The 19,817-nt window shown below is 45.9% G+C and overlaps 3 protein-coding genes and 1 pseudogene across 4 annotated transcripts; 2 read left to right on the plus strand and 2 right to left on the minus strand.

Annotated features, from left to right (window-relative positions):
* The first annotated feature begins 1,547 nt into the window (after positions 1-1,547).
* LOC117848741 (nudix hydrolase 11) lies at positions 1,548-4,935 on the plus strand. The gene is made up of 4 exons (XM_034730264.2): positions 1,548-1,989; positions 2,099-2,241; positions 4,165-4,284; positions 4,415-4,935. Exons 1-4 carry the CDS (start codon positions 1,689-1,691, stop codon positions 4,640-4,642), a joined length of 792 nt encoding a protein of 263 aa, XP_034586155.1. The 5' UTR covers positions 1,548-1,688; the 3' UTR covers positions 4,643-4,935.
* A 140-nt stretch (positions 4,936-5,075) lies between these two features.
* LOC117848742 (signaling peptide TAXIMIN 1) lies at positions 5,076-5,881 on the plus strand. Its single transcript, XM_034730265.2, has 2 exons — positions 5,076-5,508; positions 5,587-5,881. Exons 1-2 carry the CDS (start codon positions 5,390-5,392, stop codon positions 5,708-5,710), a joined length of 243 nt encoding a protein of 80 aa, XP_034586156.1. The 5' UTR covers positions 5,076-5,389; the 3' UTR covers positions 5,711-5,881.
* A 1,487-nt stretch (positions 5,882-7,368) lies between these two features.
* On the minus strand, positions 7,369-10,399 carry LOC117848739 (uncharacterized). Of its 2 annotated transcripts, none has more exons than XM_034730262.2 (8): positions 10,209-10,399; positions 9,481-9,539; positions 9,146-9,397; positions 8,911-8,968; positions 8,686-8,810; positions 8,134-8,196; positions 7,928-8,052; positions 7,369-7,793 (listed from the first exon to the last, which is right to left on the minus strand). In XM_034730262.2, exons 1-8 carry the CDS (start codon positions 10,258-10,260, stop codon positions 7,658-7,660), a joined length of 870 nt encoding a protein of 289 aa, XP_034586153.1. In that variant the 5' UTR covers positions 10,261-10,399; the 3' UTR covers positions 7,369-7,657. The 2 variants fall into 2 exon arrangements, with proteins under 2 accessions (XP_034586153.1, XP_034586154.1); XM_034730263.2 differs by having other exon boundaries at positions 9,481-9,554; positions 10,209-10,365.
* A 721-nt stretch (positions 10,400-11,120) lies between these two features.
* LOC117850909 (large ribosomal subunit protein uL5m-like) lies at positions 11,121-11,788 on the minus strand (annotated as a pseudogene).
* Between the last annotated feature and the right edge of the window lie 8,029 nt (positions 11,789-19,817).

Consider the following 19,817-nt stretch of genomic DNA (forward strand, 5'->3'; position numbering starts at 1 on the left):
GCCGGCGCGGCTTGCCCCTGGCTGCGGGGGAGCGGCGCTCGACACCCTTCCCGTGGAGCTCCACCTCGCAGCGTCCCCGCGCGGCCGCCGCTACCCGCTCCTCTGCATCCCCACTGGCCTCCTCCTCGCGCTTCACCCGCTCCTGGCTTGCACAGCCGCGGGTCTCCAGGTGCTAGACCTCCTCCTCACCGTGCAAGGGAGCGGCGGCCCCGCGCGACGCACCCCTGTCCACGGAGAGCGGCGGCCCCCACACGACTCGCCCTAGCCGCAGGGGAGCGACGGGCTCCAGGATAGGCGCAGTCCAGAGAGGAGAGAGATATGAACGAGTCGTAGAGGAGAGGAGACAACATGAGAGAGGATGAGCATGGGGTCATCGAAGGAGTGGTTGCAGGAGTCAACATACGCCGCCCGTCTCGATGGGATCGTAGCACCTCGCCTGGTGCCACACACCTCGTGAGGATTGATAACGGCGACTGGCTAGATGATGAGGAGTGAGCCAGCATCACCAGTGGGAGGAGGGGGTGGCTCGGAGTAGTGAGAAGTGGATCGGACGTAGCTAGGGAGGAGCTGTGCAGCGGGCCGGTAGCATCATAGCCTCCGTCTCTGCTGTGTTGGAATAGATAAGAGAGGAGCATAGATATGATATGATGAGAAGAATGAGTGGTGAGACACTGGGAAAAATATCTACTGAGTAGATGTGGATGTCGTGCGGCCACGTAGGGTCCGATTTTATTAGCTTCATCGGACGCACGACGCTGAGCATTACCATTGGTAAAATCCAACAAACTAAGGACATGTTTAACGCAACTCTAGCTTCACGATATTCCTTACATGATTTTTGAGTGTGTATGATAAAATAAAGTGGTCTAAACATATTCATTTAAATTGCTCAATAATATACCGTCCATGTATCCACAACTCCAATTTGAACAATGTATAGAATTAGTGATGGACAAGTATACAAATTATTAGAGTTGAACATATGGCAAACACCTCTTAAAAGTCGGTTTGACTTCAATATCCATAATTTGGATGCTAAGATAGTGGTTTAAACACTTTTGTGTTTAATTCAAAAATAAGAACAAAGTATATCAAACAAATAACCTAAGGAATTGTTTGCATACTATGCATGGGAAAAACTTTATTAACTGCTTACTAAAATTTTTGAAATATTTGAATTCAAAGATCTAACTTCATGATTTTACATCCAAGTATATGAAAACAAAATATTTTCATTCTTTTGATCATTATAAAATATTTTTAAGTCTAATATCGATGTTAGGAGTGACGGATGAAACTATGACTAAGACCGGATAACATGATTTTCCATGCTCAATTGGGACAAAACCACATCCTTAGGACTGAATAGCAAATTGACTCGATATAGATAGTTTGCAGGGTTAAATAGACAAAAAAAACATGGTAATGTATTTAGGTGGATTAAGGCGATACTCCATGGGGAAAATATAACTTTATTTCCTTTTGACATTTTCGTTGCAAATTCTGTTTTCCAAAAAAAAAAAAGCCACACTAGATCGCTTCCATTGGATAATGGTCCTTGACCAAAGACGGTGGCAGTTGCCGTTGGTCAATATCTTTGGGCCGGCGGCCGGCGGCCGGCGGCGACCCCTCCAACCTCCACCCCACCTCGGTATCGCCGCTGCTGCGCCGTTATCACCGTCGCTGCGATGAGGCCTCTCCTTACCCGCCTCTTCACCTCCACTCACATTGCCATGGCCGCCTCCCCCTCCTCTTCCTCTCCGTCTAGACGGTTGGCCCATCTCACACGCCATCTCGCCGCCTCCTCTTCCGGCGAGCTCTCCTCAGTGGGCGCCCCTGCCGCCGCAGCCGACACCGTCCCCGCGAAAAGCCCGCGTCCGGCCGCCTCCAAGGTCCCCGCCGCCGTTCTCGTCTGCCTCTTCGAGGATCCCAGCTGCGGGCCCCGCGTCCTCCTCACCAAGCGCGCTTCCTCCCTCTCCTCCCACTCCGGTAGGAGGACACTGTGATTCTTGCCTTACTGGCTAAATCTGAAACATATGTTGGTTCCATGTTGGCCAATTCGTTCGTCAGAGTTCTTGAATTTCTTGGAAATTGTCAGGGGAGGTGTCATTACCCGGAGGGAAGGTTGACGAGGGGGACGCCGATGCCAAGGCCACGGCTTTGCGGGAGGCGAAGGAGGAGATTGGATTGGACCCGGCGATTGTCTCTGTTGTGACAGTTCTTGAGCCATTCCTGTCCAAGGTAAACCGGAATTTTCTTGTTCCGCTAGACTGCTACGATACATATCCTAGGCAACAACTGTTAATTTTGCCAACCAGTTCGTGATGAAGAATCACGTAATGGATCAGCAGTGCACTCTCTACTCTATGTATCAAAGTCGAGCTATTGTTCCATACACAAGTATTGGTCTGGTGCTCATTTTGTCGTAAGCCCCCTTGAAGTATAAATGCCGTGCAGCAGTAGGAGTAACGGAAGCAGCAGTTTATGGACGCATCATGATGTTGCATCTTTCAAGTCCTGTGGTTTGAGATGCGTGAGAACTAAATACCATTCCTTTTCTGAATGAAGGGAACAAAATAGCTTCAATCACAACAATTTGGATTTCTTCTTGCTGGAGTATGGCTAGTCTACTCTTATTTTCCGGGTTTTACTGTTAACTATCAATGTCATAAGTAGAGCCATAACTAGAGCCAATCGTTGTTAAATGTTGACCATGATGCCCTTAGAGACAATAACTCAAGATAAGTATGAGTAATGATATTTTTTGAAATGAATGAGTCACAATATTCTTGTTGGTTGATTTGATATATCTTAACCATTCAGTATCTTCTGGTCAATGTATTGCAAATCCTTTCCAGCCACATTGCTCAAGCCAAGCATTTTTTCTATAATCAATTTCTGAGAACAATACACATGCTTGTCCCACCATTTATGATCCAGAAATGAATTGTTGGGGAAACCTTGAGGTGAGAACCTGCCCCGCCCCTGAACTTGTAAGTTTGTATCACTTGTACCCCAAAATATGCAAACTGAATTCTTACCTCTGGTATTTCTTGATCCACTGGATACAGATCTACATCCTCTTTTACTTGATTGGCATTTTTCTGTTTGAAGTATGATAATTTTTAATAATGTAAAAAACGATAATCTGAACCTATTTAGTTAAAAACTTAAAATTTTAAAAAGAACCTGAAAGTTCTATCTCAGAGCTATTTTTTGTGGTATAAAAATTCTCTCTTTGCAAATATTAAAATTCTGAGAATGATATGGATTGACAATCCAATACCAAACTTTTTCAATCAAATTGCAAACTGTGCAGAGCTTCTACCAGATGTTAATTAAAATAATATTTGAAACTGAAATATACTGAAACTGTTGGTTTGGGTAGGGATAGATGTTATGCGGTGAAGTAGAATTTTCTCTCTTCCAGTGGCCTGTTTAACTTCAAATTCATCATGTGGTTTCATCTATTGACTGTCAACTGTCATCATGTATTTACTTATTCTGCCTCTTTGGCTAGATTCCATGTCAATGGGTGTATTAAACTAATGACCTTATTAAATGGACAATAATAAAGGCCTAAGAATTTGATGGGAGGTTCAGGTGGAAAGTGCTCTGAGTTTACCTGTTTAAATTGATGATAATCAAGGCTGAACATAGTTTTCGCCAGTGTCGAAACCATTCTTATTGTAAGCAGCAAAGAACTGTGGGAGCAAGTGAGTGCCAGTAAAGGAGCAGTTGGCCGATGAAACATTTTTATTTCCTTAAACTATTTAAACCGAGGATGAACTCCATGAGAATAAAAGTTTTGAGGTTGAGGAAGGACCAAGTGATACAAAATACATAGATATAAGAAATCTAGTACTACTTCCAGTCAAGAAAACATGACGTTGGGACAACCAATATGAACTAGTTTTTTAGGTTGACGTCATGTTTTCATGGTTGGATATTTGGATGAACTAATCAAGAACTATGTATAGCTCATACCTTGGCTCCACTCTTTTGGAATCAGTATAGGGGAGAAATTTTCAATAAATGATTCAAAAATCATGAACAAATCGCTACACGAATATTGATCTGTATTTATGATTTAGAATATGCTTTCTCCTGATTCAGTGGAAGTGCAGATCGGCCGGAACTTATGCTTCAGCCTTTCTTTTGCAGAACGGCGTCAATGTTGTTCCTGTAATTGGCATGGTTTCGGATAAAGCATTGTTCAAGCCTGTCCTGAACAAAGCTGAAGTGGAGGACATCTTTGACGCACCACTGGAGATGTTTCTAAAGGTACTTGTTTCTCTATCATTCATTTTAATGTAACGACTCCATAAATATTACTTTTGGCTCATTAGATTATTCATATGGTGTGAGTAAGAACATTGCATCGCTTAGTTTTCAACTTGCATTGCATGAACAGGACGACCACCGGAGAACAAAACAGATGAATTGGATGGGCATAGATATTCCAGTCCAGTTTTTCGACTATGAGGAAGACGGCAAAAAGTTTGTGATTTGGGGCCTAACCGCGCACATCTTGACCCGTGCCGCGGCAGTCGTTTTTCAGAGGGAACCATCGTTTGCCGAACTTCCCAGACCCAAATATGCAAGCGCACCCACCGCTGACACTGATGAGACCAAACCCTGATGTTTTATGGTTATATACTGGAAGGGGGTGTTCGGTTCAGAACCTTTTGGTTGTAGAATTATCTTTCCCTCCACATCTTGGCTGCGAAAGGTACCAAAAATTTGTTTTGTACATTTCACTATCGATGTGTAGATTGTATTGTTATGTATAGCAGCCACCAAATAATATTGGCACATGTATGCGCCCTCTTGTTTTGGGCAATGACCACTTGGTGGAAGAGGAAGACCGATGTACTTTGTGACAAAAGAATGTACTATAAACTCCAGAAAAAATGGCAATTTCTTTTTGCAGGATTCCTATTTCTATTCCGGTGTATGAGCTCACACTCCAGATCAAAGGGTTTGTCAGGCGATCCAATGGTAGCACTGCCCTTATTTCTCATTGTTGAAGCTGAAGCCTGTGAGTGCTAAAAGAACATCTAGCAGCAGAGCAGTTTACCTCAGCAAAAATCTATTTTGGTGGCTATGACAAACAGTCAATGGAAAACGGGTACGTTGACACGGAGGGCCCTCACTGACAGCGACATGGGAACAGCCCCCTCCCACTCAACAAGTCACCCACCACCGTATAGAATACTCTTCATCTAAAGGGCGACCACCCTGGCGAATTTAGATAGCATTATTAGAGAGGAGGCCCAGATCGCCATCCAAAGAATTAGTAGCAGGAATCGATCAGCTCACTACTCAAGCAAGCAAAGCTGCAAAGGGTGTGGGGGAACGAAAGGAAGAGCGAGCGGCCGGGTCGGCGATGTGCTGCGGCGGCGACGACGGCCGCGAGTGCCGGCCGCTGGGGTTTCTGCTGGGCCTGCCGTTCGCGGTGCTCGCCGTCCTCGTCTCCATCGTCGGCGCCATCATCTGGATCATCGGGTATGCTTCGTTCTTGGACTTGGTATGCTTTGCTTTCCATGTGAATTGTGTCTGAGGCGGGGCTTGCGGTGGGTGCAGGCTGCCCATCTCGTGCATCTGCCCGTGCTGCCTGTGCGTGACGCTGCTGCTGGAGGCGGCGGTGGAGCTCGTCAAGGCGCCGCTGCACGTCATGACCTGGTTCACCTCCAAGATCCCCTGCTAGCGCCTGATGCGCTAGGTAGACGATGATGGGGGTCATGGCCATGGCAGACGGCAGGATGATTTCATTTGTATTGGGCTGTGGCTGCCGATCGATGTGCCTCTTCTTTCTTCTGTTTCCTCGCTCATGTGCTCATGTGTTGATTTGAGTATAAGATGGATTGATTCTCGTGCATGTCGCTTCTGGCATACATGTTGTACATGATTATGATGCCTTTTTTTTTCCGTCCTAGTGCCGGTCATGGCGACGAACACAGTTCGTCCATTGCTGATTTCATTTCCGCAAAATTCAGACGCAGGAACATAGCCACCAGGGGTAGTCAGTAGTCATAGTCACGGGGTTGCTGTCGACGGCTTGTGCCAACAATTATTCCTACTCACCCAAGTGGAACCTGGTGGTCGCTAGCTGGGGACGAATGAATTCGGGCAGCCTCCAACACGGGCAGGGGATCTCAAACGCCTACTCCCTCCTGTGTACCCAGACAAACACCTATCCAGGTAGGTAGTAAGCACAAACAGAGCAGAGTGCGATCACCCTGCATGGGTGCAGTTTGGAAACGAATATAATATGGACTCCTGTGATATTCATATGCACTAGATATTTTCAATGCAATTTTTTTAATATGCTAAGGTGACACCTAATTCACGGGTGAAACAGAATTTCTCCGAGGCTGCTGGCTTCTAAGCGCACCTCCAGTAATTCCCCAATTCCTAATCCAACTACCGTGTTAGGAGAATTAGTAAGAAATTAGTGCTCCAGCAGACTCCCTTTAATTTTCCATTTTTTCAATAATTATTGGGACAACCTACTAATTCACCCCAACTCTCCCTGAATGAAGGAGAAGTTGTACTCTCCCTGAATGAAGGAGAAGTTGTTACTATGGTGGTTGGATTGGGATGAGATTATTGGGAGACTAAAAAATAACTCTCCCAATGACAATAAAATGGATATTGGGATATCCCAGTAAACTAGTTATTAGGAGACTGCTGAGGATGCTCTAATTCTTTAATACCTTCTGAAGGGTTTGTGCATTTTTTGGATGGTAATCGGTAAATAAGCAGGTCCTAATCAAATAGATTCATCGATTAACGCTTGTCTAGAACTTCTAAATTTCCTCTTCAGGTACTCTTACCGGGCTCTAAACATGGACCTATTTTTAGGACGCCCTCTGGTGCTCGTAAGCTTTAACTATTTTTCTTTCAGAATATTTTTCAGCTATTGATGATCTTTTGGCTTGGCATTTCTAGCCGATAGTGCCTTATATAGATTGCTTTATCACAGCCTTAAAACTGATTTTAAATATTATGGTATGAGTATAGATTGCAGCTCTGCTGGATGACATTGTCAGGTTGCAACAACAACTGCAGTGTGGCCTGCTGCTACTGCAACATCCAAAGGTCCCCACCAGTTTGTGAAAGGTGGACTCCATGAAGAACGTGGCATGAACAATATGTTTTCATTTATTTGTTCCCCAACAACGAAGCCGGGCCTGATTTCACAGCACTTCCTCATTTTGTCATCAATGGCGAAGTCTGACTATCTCATATATGGATGAGCACTGGAAAAGAAAATTTCATTGCTAGTTATTTCTGTTTGTTATCTGGAAGCAACAGCTCTGAATTTGACAATCTTAGAGCTACCTATGGATGTGACCCATTAAGTAAAGAATAGTTTCAAGCTTATTGCAACTTATATCCTGTTGACCATGAACCCACACTTTGTTTTCCATAGGTAGTCGTCTTTAACTTCATTTTCCATATGGTCATAGGAAAACAAGAAGATGAGAAGTTACTATACCTACACCTACTGAAAATACATGAATGAAAAAAAAATACACACAACAGAATCAATTTCAAAAAAAAAAATACTTACAACAGAACTAGTAAGGACTAAAAAGCCTAAACTAGTGAAAGATCTTACAGGGATGACTGTTAAGGGTATTATATATACTTATTTTTGTGAGTTCTTGGTAAAGCGCCAAAGTAAACCTCCGATAATATTGTTTATGGAGTGAGAAACCATTGGAACTATAACGCTTGAGGAAGCTATGGTTCCTATACCATAGGCAAATCCAACAAATGTTGCCCTGGAAACATAAAAGTATGTGTAAGAAAATATCTGGAGCTTATCACCATGCTAATCCTTATGTGTATAGCAGGAAATGTACATTAAATATTTCCCCATTGCACATATGCAAAAATACTGCAGAAAAGTACGTACCAGATTGCAAATGAATATTTCCTGCCATTGCCCAAGTGAAGAACACCAAAAATGGTTCCGATGATAAGGGCGCTAATCCAGTTCAATCCCAAGATAGGCATCAGTGCCCCTCGAAAGAGCAACTCCTGTTATAAGTGTACATCAACTTTTTTAATTATTAATCAAACCAGTGTTCTTAAGAAATACCTTTTAATTGATGTGCTCACCTCACTTATCCCAGGTAGACAAGCGACAAAAATGTAGTCCAGAGGCTCTAGTGACGTAAGGATCTAATGGAAGAAAAGAAAATAATTAAGTGTGTATTTCAATTAAGAGATTGCAGTATCCAAAAATGTTGAGTAAGCTTGGCAAAAAAAAAAGAAGACATTACACTCTAAGTGTTGACCATATAATGAAAAGAGATCCTAGTATTCTACACCTGCATGTCTGGATTGGTAGTCGCAAATATGCAAAACTGATGGGACTGAAGAATGAGTAGATGGAAGGCTGCATGTTAAGCAAGTTCTTTTCGTCAATGAGCTGCACTGGTGCAAGGCACTACAAAATTTTTTATGTTTCATTAGGGTAACAGACTAGAACATACAATTTGTGGGGCAACTATATCTTTCAGTGTTAAACAGAACACTTCTCATTCTGCTGAACCTCTATGAGATATTAAAATTATGTTCCTTATTATCAGCATGTTAAAATGTGAAACCAATAACTCCAACAAAAGAGAACTCAAAAGATGATTCCAAAGGATGTACATAGTTACATACTTGTGTATTTGCAGCTTCACTGGAATCTCTGAAATCTGACCATGTTTGTAGCAGAATGTATCTGCTAGAGGAGATTGCTATTACAAGTCCTGCTACCAACTCGAGATGCCAAGTTTCAAAATTGACTGCAGAAAAGCAGTAGTTTAATATACTACAAGGCATTTTGCCTAGTTAGCAATATTTCATGAATCTTATTTATTTGCAAAGATGGGGAAAAAAGCTTACATGACACATCTGTAGGATCAGAAATTGGCCATCCATTTAAAGATGCAAGGTGTGATGCCTGTGGTAGACAATCAGCCATTTTTTAAGGATTTGATAAAGAGGCAAAAAGTAAGCAGAGCATAAACTTATACACGCTTAGGATAACTTACACCAAAGCGGCAAAGCTACATTCAAATTTCACTATCAAAGTGGTCTCGAGATCTGAAATTTATTCTAGAGAAAACTAAGGTTTTACCTGTCGAAGAAGAAGCCCTCCAGCAAGCAGCAAGCCTGATGTGAGAGTGCAAGCCTGAAGAACAGCACTCCTTGGGGCACCTGAAATTTGATCATCAGTAGCAACATCCTCACCATTGACCTCAAGGCCTGTGCTGGCACTTCCTCCACTGCCTGAAGAAGCATCCTCACTTATCAACAGTGAATCATTTGGCTTGTTCTGAAATTTTCTCCTTTCCCTCTTAGTACTCTTTGTCGCAAATGTTATGACCGCCTTCAATATCAAATAACATCTGTTTATCATATGCATACATCAAGAGCTACTAAAATTCACTCACATGGCAGAACAGTGCTTACATTATGTCGGCCAGAACGCATATATTTCCATGTAGCAATTGGACTTTGCCATTTCCAACCTAATCAAGTATCATCTGTCAATGTAAGGATGCCAGAATGATATAAGCAATAGTTTCTAAAAACGAATGATACTTTCAGACATTTGCACATGATATCGGATATAGTAAACACATGCCAAGAAGATCGATTAACACAGAAAAAGTCAAGACTCCTATGTTCATCCTCCCTAATCTGAAATGAACATAAATTGTGATGGAAGAGCTGCTACAGCACCAATTGCCGCCTGTCTGGATGCGTATATGTCTTTTTGATTCTGTCAACATCAATTTTACGGTATAGATGCCTATGACATTTTACTCTATGCCTTGCAATACTGTTTCCTCCCATTGCTGCAGTAACTTTTTAAGAATAGTCCGTCGAGTTTCCCATTATCATTATTCCCTTTCCTCCAAGGATCCAACAACTGTTGCGGTCGAAGAAAAGGAAATATCCCAACACGAACAAGTGGATAATTGAATTCAAAGCATCAGCATTTCATTAGAGGGCAATCATGGGCTGACATCACCAACAGGCATCAACCAATCTCCGAAATAGCAAAAGGGAAATCTCGGTATCTCCCCCCCAGGCCATGGTCGGGGGAGAATGATTTTTTTTTTGCACGAAGTGAAACAATCGGATGCAGAAAATTATTCGGGCCAAGAACGCTGGAAGATCGATGACAAACGCACCTTTGGAGGGGAGCGGACCGCGACACGAGACTGCGCTCGCTGCCAGCGTCATCCACAATGGGTGGATCGGAGCAAGCTGCAGAGAACCGAGGCTCCGAGCGCCAAGGTTGCGAGGAGGAAATGAGAAGATAGCTGGGGAAGAATGGAAACGGCAAGATTTCAGTTTTACCAGAAAGATGGGAGCTAGCAAGTATTATCTCCGCTCCTCTGTTTTGTGTGGTGGAAACCGGAAAGGTGAGGAGATGCCGAACGGTGAGCATGGGCTGTGGACTATGGCCCATGGGCTCTATGCCTCCACCCTGGGTGCGATCTGTTTTCTTTAAAAAAAAAACCAACGATTTCGTTTTTGTTTTGGAATCGGTCACACTAACACAAGAACATTTATATATCTCTTTATGCATAATTTCTTAGGAAAAAATTATAGGGAGCAAAAGTAAATATGCCCCCTTACAATGATTAAGTTTACACGATTACACAAGCAAAATGGATCAACTTCACAGGACTAAATGGAGTAAAGATGAGCTCCGTTTCGTTGCCCTCTCTTGCATTGGTTATTTGGTTTTGACAAACGGAAACTAACATTCCATGTTACCATTACAGCAGGATCCACGTAAATAAGCAAAAGATACTTATTAGAGCCTAGATTATAAAGTCCATAGTACCAGATGTAGTAACTAAGCATGAGCTCCATGCATTGCTACAAATAAAATTCATGCAAGCTTCATTCAGTCTACAAAACTGCTGGATGCTGCTTTGAGCAAGAACCACCAAAACTCCAGAACCATTTTGACAGCTCTGACCGCCTTTAGCCCCTGCCAAACAGACAACTGAAGGTTCAGTTCAAGCAGGGCAGCAAGTAGCCAAGTACAATGTCAGGGAGGTTAAGCGGAAAGAAAGATTGACATTATTACCTTACTTGGTTTCCCCCTCATCATTTAGCATGAAGCCGCTCCACAGTAGCGAGGTCTCATCTTTTGTGCCGGCCGACGTGACAATAGTCACATTGAACCCTCGGATATGCTCAAAAATCTCAAAGTGTTCTTCCAGTTCCGGGGAGAACTCGCAGAACTCCGTCTCCATGAAGAACTTAATGTTGTTTTCCCGAATTTCGGCCCGAGAATCTAACGTGGACATCACTTCAACATTCTGACCAAGAAATTGTACATTGCATGCCCTCGGAGAACACTCTGTCTTGCAAAGACACTGCCACTGCCTTTGCCAGCACCAATGAATGGATTGGTTCGAGCAGACTTTCTTGCTTTAGCAAAAGGGTCACTTTGTGCCTCTTTGAATCTCTGGCCACTCAAAATCTCCATAGCCAATTTTCCGATTGGGACCCTCAAATCAGAACCTGCTTTTGGTACTAATCTGATCTCGTACAATCCAGGAACTTGCATGATATTGGCATGATTCTGTTTGAGCAACAGATCCTGACGAAGTACATCTTCGTAATGGAGATGGAGTGGAAGCATCATGGCTGTTTCGCTTTTCTTTGAGATACTTGATCGATTACGCTTCACCTTGGGTGCATCCAATTCCGAGCCCACTGCTTCACTGGATGGTGTTGCATAATGACGAAGGACCTGTGTGGAAATTTTGTAATTAGCTCAGTAAGAACAATGCCTTCTTATAGATGCATTATAAAAAAAAAGGTTGAACTACATCTAACCATGTAGAGTGACAGAACCAAAAGGAAACAAAAAAAAGGAGATAGATTTGTTCAATCTGATCTGTTTTCAGCAAGGACAAATCTTAATTTAATTTGTTTGTCCAATCTGATATGATTGGACTAAGGAAAAGTTGTTTTACCGTTGCTCAATAAGACAATAAGTGATAGCAAAATGTAAGATGACTACATTGTTAGGCATACTTGTGAGACCACTAGATGTTGTTCATTCAACCAGCCACAGATAACACTGAGTATGGGACTATGCCACTATGGATCCAACTGAGTTGTTGGTTGTAGGCTGTCTATTTTGATCGAGATTGATTTGCTTTTTTATTAAGGAAATAATCCGGCCTTAAACATTCACAAGTGAATGTCTACGACTATAGAGAAACAAATCCGCCCACCTAATCCAGAGGTATATGAGTACTTAGACTCCACGCCTTAACATGAGGGTCAAAGAAAATAAGAAAGCAAGCCACTAAGAAAGAAAGCTAAAAAGATTAAGCTTCAAACTTCTTCTATGCTCTTACTTCTATCCAGCCATGGCCTTGTGCAGCAACTAATTCCTCCCATCTGTCATTTTCTTAGAAACTTCAGAAGTTAGGATGATCCTGCTCGACGGCCAACTGTTTCCTGTTGCATAGGAACTGCACTTAGTCATCTCTACCATGCACACTGATGTGACACTGAAACCACCATCCCTCCAAGCTGAACGGGTACCGCCATCCAAGGACTCCAACACAGCACCTCAAGAGGAAAGCGACGTCAAGACGCCCTGCCGCTCGAACCTGCTTCGGTTCTTCAGTTTTCACCTGGAAAAAGTCCCTGGGTCAAGTTCCTCACCGCAACGCCTTCAACAAGGAGCATGATGCATCATGGCACCGTCGTCACCGGCACCTGTCAAGACCGGTCATGGCTTTCGCCTGAGGACCTCGACACCCTGACAACCACCAAATTTGCTGGCTGCTGCCAAGCCGATCGCCCGCCGTCACCGTCGCCGTCCTCCATCTGCTGCCCTCCATCCGCCGCCGCCACCATAGAGCCGAGCCACGCTCACCTGTAACCACCACGGACCGTGTACGGGCGGATCCACCGCGAGCTCTCCACGGTGGCGGTCATCGGAGTCTAAGACGCCTTCTCCCGAGCTTAGCCCAGGAGAGGTAGGCTCCATGTGTGCCGCTGCCCCGCAGCGGGCCGCCACTTCTGGCTATCACCGACACGGTGCCGCCGCCACCACGGGCGTGACCGCCGTCGCCCTCACCGCCACGGGCCACGCCGCCGCAGGACTGTTGCTTAAACAGTAAAATGAATGTGCAATCATCAAAAACAAGGATTTTGGGCAAGCACTAATTCCCCTCAACCCACGCTACTGCAAGGTAAATCAACCATCAAGCCTATTAGCTAACATAATTATCAGTGATAAACTCCTTTTCACATGGTCACACAATGAGAAACTTTGTAGTGAAAGCTCCTATTGTTAATGTCACGCCACGCTGAAATGGCCACCTCATCGGTCCAATCAGCGTCGGCCCACCCGTCTGGTCCAGTCAGGATTGCCACGCTGAAAAAGTTAACACCACGCTTATTCTATTTCCGTGCTTTCATCTTACAACATGCTGGCTGCATGCTTGCCTGTACTGATTTACTGTTTTCTTTTCTAATCAACATGTCAAATGGTTTAGCTAGTACATTAAATTGCTGATCAATTGAGCTGTATTACCTTGGATGTTATTCGTAGATATGTGCATACTGCGAGTGTGTCAGCTAAACATATAAATAATATTAGTAGATACCTTGCATAATATTTGCATGAAAGTATGCTTCCCTCAGTATCTATCATCAGTTCTAGATTAATCTCTGTGTGCATCTTAAAGAAAATGATGGTCCTTTCTTCTTCTGTATACTTAAGAATGTATAGCTATCTTTTTTCTGTTCCGCACAACTTCAGTAGGAAATACCAGCTAATTCATTTTCTTTTGTGGTTTTTTTTCATTTACTGGTCGTAGCAAGCGAGGAGGGAGTTGTGGGACTGACGACGTCCAATAAGTTCTTCCCTAGAACAACTTCTCACGATGCTGACTATGTGAGATAGCAAGTATAGTCCTCAGCTCACTCTTGACTATTTTCCTGTTGGTGAAACTTTTTTCACACTAATACACTTGCTTCACATTACTAAGTTCAATTCAGTTGTTTCACCGTAGCATTATCATCTACTGTTACATTACCCATATGATATGCTCAAGCCTGTGTTACACACATGAAGTTGCATACATTCAGTGTTCGCACATATCTTCTATTGCCATATTAACTTTAAGACTCTTTGCTGTGTCATTATTGATTGTCTACCTTATCTGCTCGATTGCTTGATATAGTGGGAAACAGAACATGGTTGATTGCTTGTTGACTTCCAGTTTACAATGTTTTCTTTTGTATTTTTATATATCAAAAAAATTGTGTTCACACATGTAAATAGAAACAAGTTATCCAAATTGCTTTTATATTAATAAAGATGGAGGAAAGTCAATTCTTGTTGAGGAAAGTAATGCACCAGTTGAACTCACCATCCATGTGTTATACCATGTGCAGGTCTGCGATGAATCAAGCTGATCGAGATGGATGCAAAAGTTAAGCTTGTGCTAAGTTAGATTAATGCAATTTAACCAAGTCAGATTCGTGCAATTTAATCTATAAGGTATCTTGGAAACAAAGCTTTGCTTGAAATATTTCTTTTGTTTTTTCTATGCTGAATCGGCTAATATGCTATGCTGAACTGCTAGTGATGCTAGATGAACAAATATATGTGATATGTTGTTTTGATGTGATTCTGAATGGGAATATATATGATGCTGTTATTTGTGGGTTAGAATTGCTTCCTGTTAATTCTGGGTTGTAATTGCTCCTGTTAATTTTGGGTTGTAATTGCTCCTGTTAATATGGTTGGAATTGCTTACTGTTGGACGAACTGGGCTGGGAAAATGGTTGAAATTTGATGGGTTGTTTATTTAACATGGGCTGTGTACCTTAAATTTGGTAGGCTGATCCTGATGGGCCAAAAATATTGGGCCCAATTCTCAGACGGGTCTGTTACCAAATGTGTCGTGGCAGTGACGTCATCGGTCAAGTGAGCAGCCATGTCACCATCGTTAGCCACGTCATCATCGATGTCAATCGCCATGTCATCACCCACGTCATTGTCCACGTCGTCATTATCATCCATGTCAGCAGCCATGTCACCATCCATATCAACGGCCATGTCGCATGGGTATACAATCTATGACAATTTCTATGACATTTATTTTCGTCACTAAAATTGGGCTTGTGTTGGGCTAAGCGGGCTTGAGGCTATTTTATGACGAATTAGAAACATCAGAGATTGTTTCGATCTGTGACGATTACGCCAAAAACATCACGAGGCATAATTTGTGACGCTTAATACATGATAATATGTGAAATCGTCATAAACACTGCTTTATGATGTACGATCGGTGATGAAAATTTTCCATCGTAGATTAACAGCAGATGAGAAGCAGCGGTGATCATAGAGATGGAGCCCCTCCCTCGGGACTGAATGCTGTGTGTCTACAGCTCACGGTGTGGACTCTGGCTTGTCCTTCTCTCGCAGGAATCGACGGGGAAGGTTGGCTGCCGTGTGGGACTCTGCCTCTGCAAAGGCACAAGGCACAAGAAGAGAGCCGCCGGACTGGCTGCTCCGATCCCGCACGCTCACCGGCGGCGGATCAGCGGGTGCGGAATAATATACTACTACTGCTCCTCCTCGATAACACGTTTGCAAAGCATGTGTCCGTGTCCGTTGCTTCCAGTGCCATTCGTGCCTCTGGCCCTGGAGCTGCAAGTGTCAGCGTCCAAGTTGGCTTCTTGGCCATCCATTCAGCTTTCTTCCCATGCCATACGTACATGAACCTGCAACAGGAACCTAACCTTTGGATTCTGATTGCTGAGTTGCGTGGGGTCCTTGCCGTCAAGTGGTCATGGTTTGCATTGGTTCATTGATTGGATGGATGCGCGGTGGAGCCATGCGAGACGAGGACGGTGCTCATCTCAGGTTTGACCAGGCATTGTAGCTTCACCATCCTCGCCTTGCTGGAAGATCGACGACGCATGTTCTTGGAAAGCAACTGTGTGCATCACTATCCTTGTAATTACGAAAGAAAAGACATGTATCAGCATCGTAGAGGTGGTCGTCAAGCTCACTGTACACCTTGACAAGAACACAGATGGCTACTTGGAAATATTTATTTCTTGAAAAAGATCACTAGTGCTTGCTAAGGGAAAAAAGGGACGAAATTCGTAATGGAGTATCCTCTAAAGGACGCCCGCGTTGCCCCGCTCAGGTGACTCGGGCGCTGGCCGCGCCACCGGCCTCCACCGCCCCCTCCCTCACCCCCTCCCCTGCCACCGCCAGAGGGGCCTGCCGGAAATCCGCGCGGGCCCGTAGGACGGCGGTAGCGGGGCATTTTTGCCGGCAAGCGTCGCTTCTAGGCGGGGGAGCGGTGTGGAGTGGCCCCGTCGGCCGGGGTCACAGTGGCGGCGTGGGGTGGCGGATCCGGGGTCTTGGGGACCGGATCCAGCCCTCCGGCTACCGGATCCGTTCGCGGGCTGGCTCGTCGACGGCACCGGCGGGCCGACGACCGCCCGCGTGGACTGCACCAGCGAGGGCGCATGGTTCGTGGAGGTCGTCACCGGCTGCAGCCTGGAGGATATTGCCTTCCACGGCGTGTGGCGGCCAACACGGGGCGGGGCACTCGCGGCTGCCCTGCCCCTCGCGACACGCCGATGGCGTCGCTAGCCGCCCGCTGCGGCCGCGGCGATGGGGCCGACGGCGGTCCGCCCTGCTCGCGTGCCGATGCGGCCAGCCTACCCCTCGCGCTAGGTGCTGGCAATGCCCTGCCCTGCACCTTGCACGGATGGGTGCTGCCGGCAGTGGGAGAGTGGCGCCCCCAGCCTGGCGGCCGCCCAGGTGAACGGGGAGGAGGGCGCGAGGCTCGGAAAGAGGTGCTTGTGGCTGCGTGCGGGCCGGCGCCGGGACAGCTGGTGGCGGGAGCGGAGGCAAGGTGGCTGACACCACCTCAGCGCTACCCTTCTCTTCTCCTCGTTGACGACGCAGGTCTGCAGTTTTGCGGCGCCGTCGTGGTGGTGGGGCCGAAGGGTGCAGGGTACGCTCGTGGCACCATGGTGGTGATACGTGATGTGCCAGGCCATCCTTCTGGCGCAGACGTCGCGGAGCCGATGGGGAGTGAGAAGTTGCCGCAAGCAATGCCTGGCGGCAACTCATGAGACGTCGTGAGGCGCACCGCCACCGGGAGGAGCGTGGTGGGGAGAGCGCGCGGTGGTGGGGAGGAGTGCAGCGGCCAGGAGGAGCATGGCAAGCGGCCGCGCGGCATCGGCATGGAGGTGCAGGCGGTGGAGGGCGCTACGCGTGGGCAGTGATGGAGGGCGGCGACAGAAATGGAGGTGGAGGTACGGCAACATGGCGAGTGGAGGCGCGGCGGCTGCGTCGCCTCGGCCGGGTTGCCGTAGTAGTGGTCCGGAAGTGCCGAACCATGTATGTGCAGCAAGGGATTGTATTGCTCTAGGAGAAAGCCCTCACCGGCCTTCATGCTGGTGGACATGACGGCAGCATCGTAGGACGTCGTCTTTCCCGTTAGGGGCGTCATGTTGGAACTACGACCCTGCTGCACAGGGTTCTCTGGGTGAAAACCATGTCCAGATCCTAGATGAGCGATGGCGGCGCCATTGGTGTTGTGCCCTCCTTGGAGGCGTCGTCTCTAGAGACCCAACTTGATTCGTGGCATTACCGAACCATTGTCATGGGAGGTCATAGCCGAGGGTGGCAACTCCGCCGCGTGGTGAGCTGAATGGGTGTTGCCAAGCCCATGTGCAGGCATTCGAAGTTATGGTGGTGGCCAGGGGTTGTTGCATGGTTGTCGGATTTGGCTGCTTGCAGCGGATCGCGGCGGCTGACGTTGCTTGGCAGCAATCAGTGCGGTGTAGGACTGCCTCGTAGGACGGCACTTGCGGCAACGGTAGCGTAGGACGACTAGGCTTGCAGCAGACCACGGCGGGTTGCTCAACTTAGCTGGGCTATCCAGTGCAGTACATCGTCGGAAGACGGCGCAAGCAACTTCTCTAGCTTGCTGAAACGGCGGAGAAGGCTATGTACGAGGGTGAAGCAACGAGATGAGGTAGACACACTGCGGCAGCTTGGCTGATCAATAGAGATCTTGGGGAGCGGGGCAATATCGCTCAACACTCTGACAACGATAAAAGAAATGGATCCGTGATGTGGAGTACTGCGGTGGGTGTGGCGAGGTCCCCGCGCGTGGTGTATCTTCGAGGCGATGAGAGAGAGGTAGAATCCAACGGCGGATGTGGTGAAGCCCCCGCGCGTTTTGTTATCGTGGCGGCGACTGCGAGACAGCCTACGAGAGGTCTGGATTCGGTGCTATCACCCTGTCAGGTGGAGAGTGATGTTATAGCGGCACTACGGCGGAAGGTCCTGCATGGCGGTGGCCTTCTCGGTGCGGTGCAGTCTGTTTCTCGGTTCAACATCGACGCTAGGTTACGCTAGAAGGTTTTGGCGACTTCTTGATCGTGTGTATGGTGGTACAGGCTACGGTAAGGCTTCAGTTCTGTTGCCGAGGTATTGAGAGGAGTGGAGTTTCGGCGACGGTTGATGTCCCAATCCAACCGGCCGATATGTTGTACAGTTGAGTTGCGTGTGAAGGCATGGTGCGGTATGCGTTGAGAATCCAATCCAACCTGTCAGTGTTTGGGTCATTTTTCCTTTTCATGTTTTCATCTAGTATGGACTCCATCTTCTTTATTAATATAATCGGCATCTCTCCGGTCTGGTTTGTTTTAAAAAAAAATTGTAAGGGCTACATCTACATGACCTCTGAGTTGAGGCATGAGCACGACTAAACCATAGGCCCTATTCCCCTATAGCTTTGAAATGCTTCAACATATCACTAAAGCTCATGCTAGCACACTGGTATGCACGCAAAAGATTAGAATCTCCAACGAGAGAGACACGGGGACATGAGAGAACAAAGGAAAGAACATGTTCTCCCACGCAAGCTCTAGTGGCTAGTGCTCTAGTTCATCTACCAAGCAATGTGAGGGGACCAAATCACGGCCAGACGCACAGAGAAGAACCTAGAGCTGGACACTGCAAAAAAGGAGTAAGATTAATTGTGAAGCTACTCGCAGAGCACCGAAGAAAAGAGAGCCCAGACAAGGGGTATGTCCAAGCTTAACTGGTTATCCACTAGTTGTTCGCATGTTGTTATAACCAAGTCGTTTAGGTTTGATCCTACTTTTGTCTGCCTAACTGATTTCGGTCCTGATTTGAGTGGAATTAAGGTTTGCAAAAAGGAGAGGGGCAGGGTTGCACATTATAGTTCTTTGTGGGTGCCAAGGCAAGCAGAAGATTTTCTATATGTTGAATTTTGATATGAGATATGTATCTAGGATCAGTGACCTTTATTCCCCTGCTATCGTGCATATTTCCTTGTGGAACAAAGTGAACAAGCTCCCTACTGTTTGCCAACAAACTTTTGGTCCAGGCATGCAAGAACATGCATGCAAAGGTCAGTGAACCACACCACTTTGCCTAACACTGGTGCACGCAAGCTCTAGTTGAAGAAAGGTGATAAAAGATGATGTGAGCTTGCAGCTGACGGTTCACTGAAAGAGGCAAAACAGATTGAGGCCATCCATCAATCGTCTACCACTCTAGTGTTTTGCTCTGTATATATCTTCATGTCCATGGACAATTGGACAGCCCATATGTGTTGATTTGTACGCACAAAGAATATGCCATTTAGATGAAATAATTGGATGCATATGAGTGTGCATTGCCAAAGTGAAGGCCATGCGTGTGCATTGCTAAAGTGAAGGTTATAGATTTTTCTTTTTGC

The sequence above is a fragment of the Setaria viridis genome, chromosome 3 (assembly GCF_005286985.2).
Source record: "Setaria viridis chromosome 3, Setaria_viridis_v4.0, whole genome shotgun sequence".
In the NCBI taxonomy this organism is placed as follows: Eukaryota; Viridiplantae; Streptophyta; class Magnoliopsida; order Poales; family Poaceae; genus Setaria; species Setaria viridis.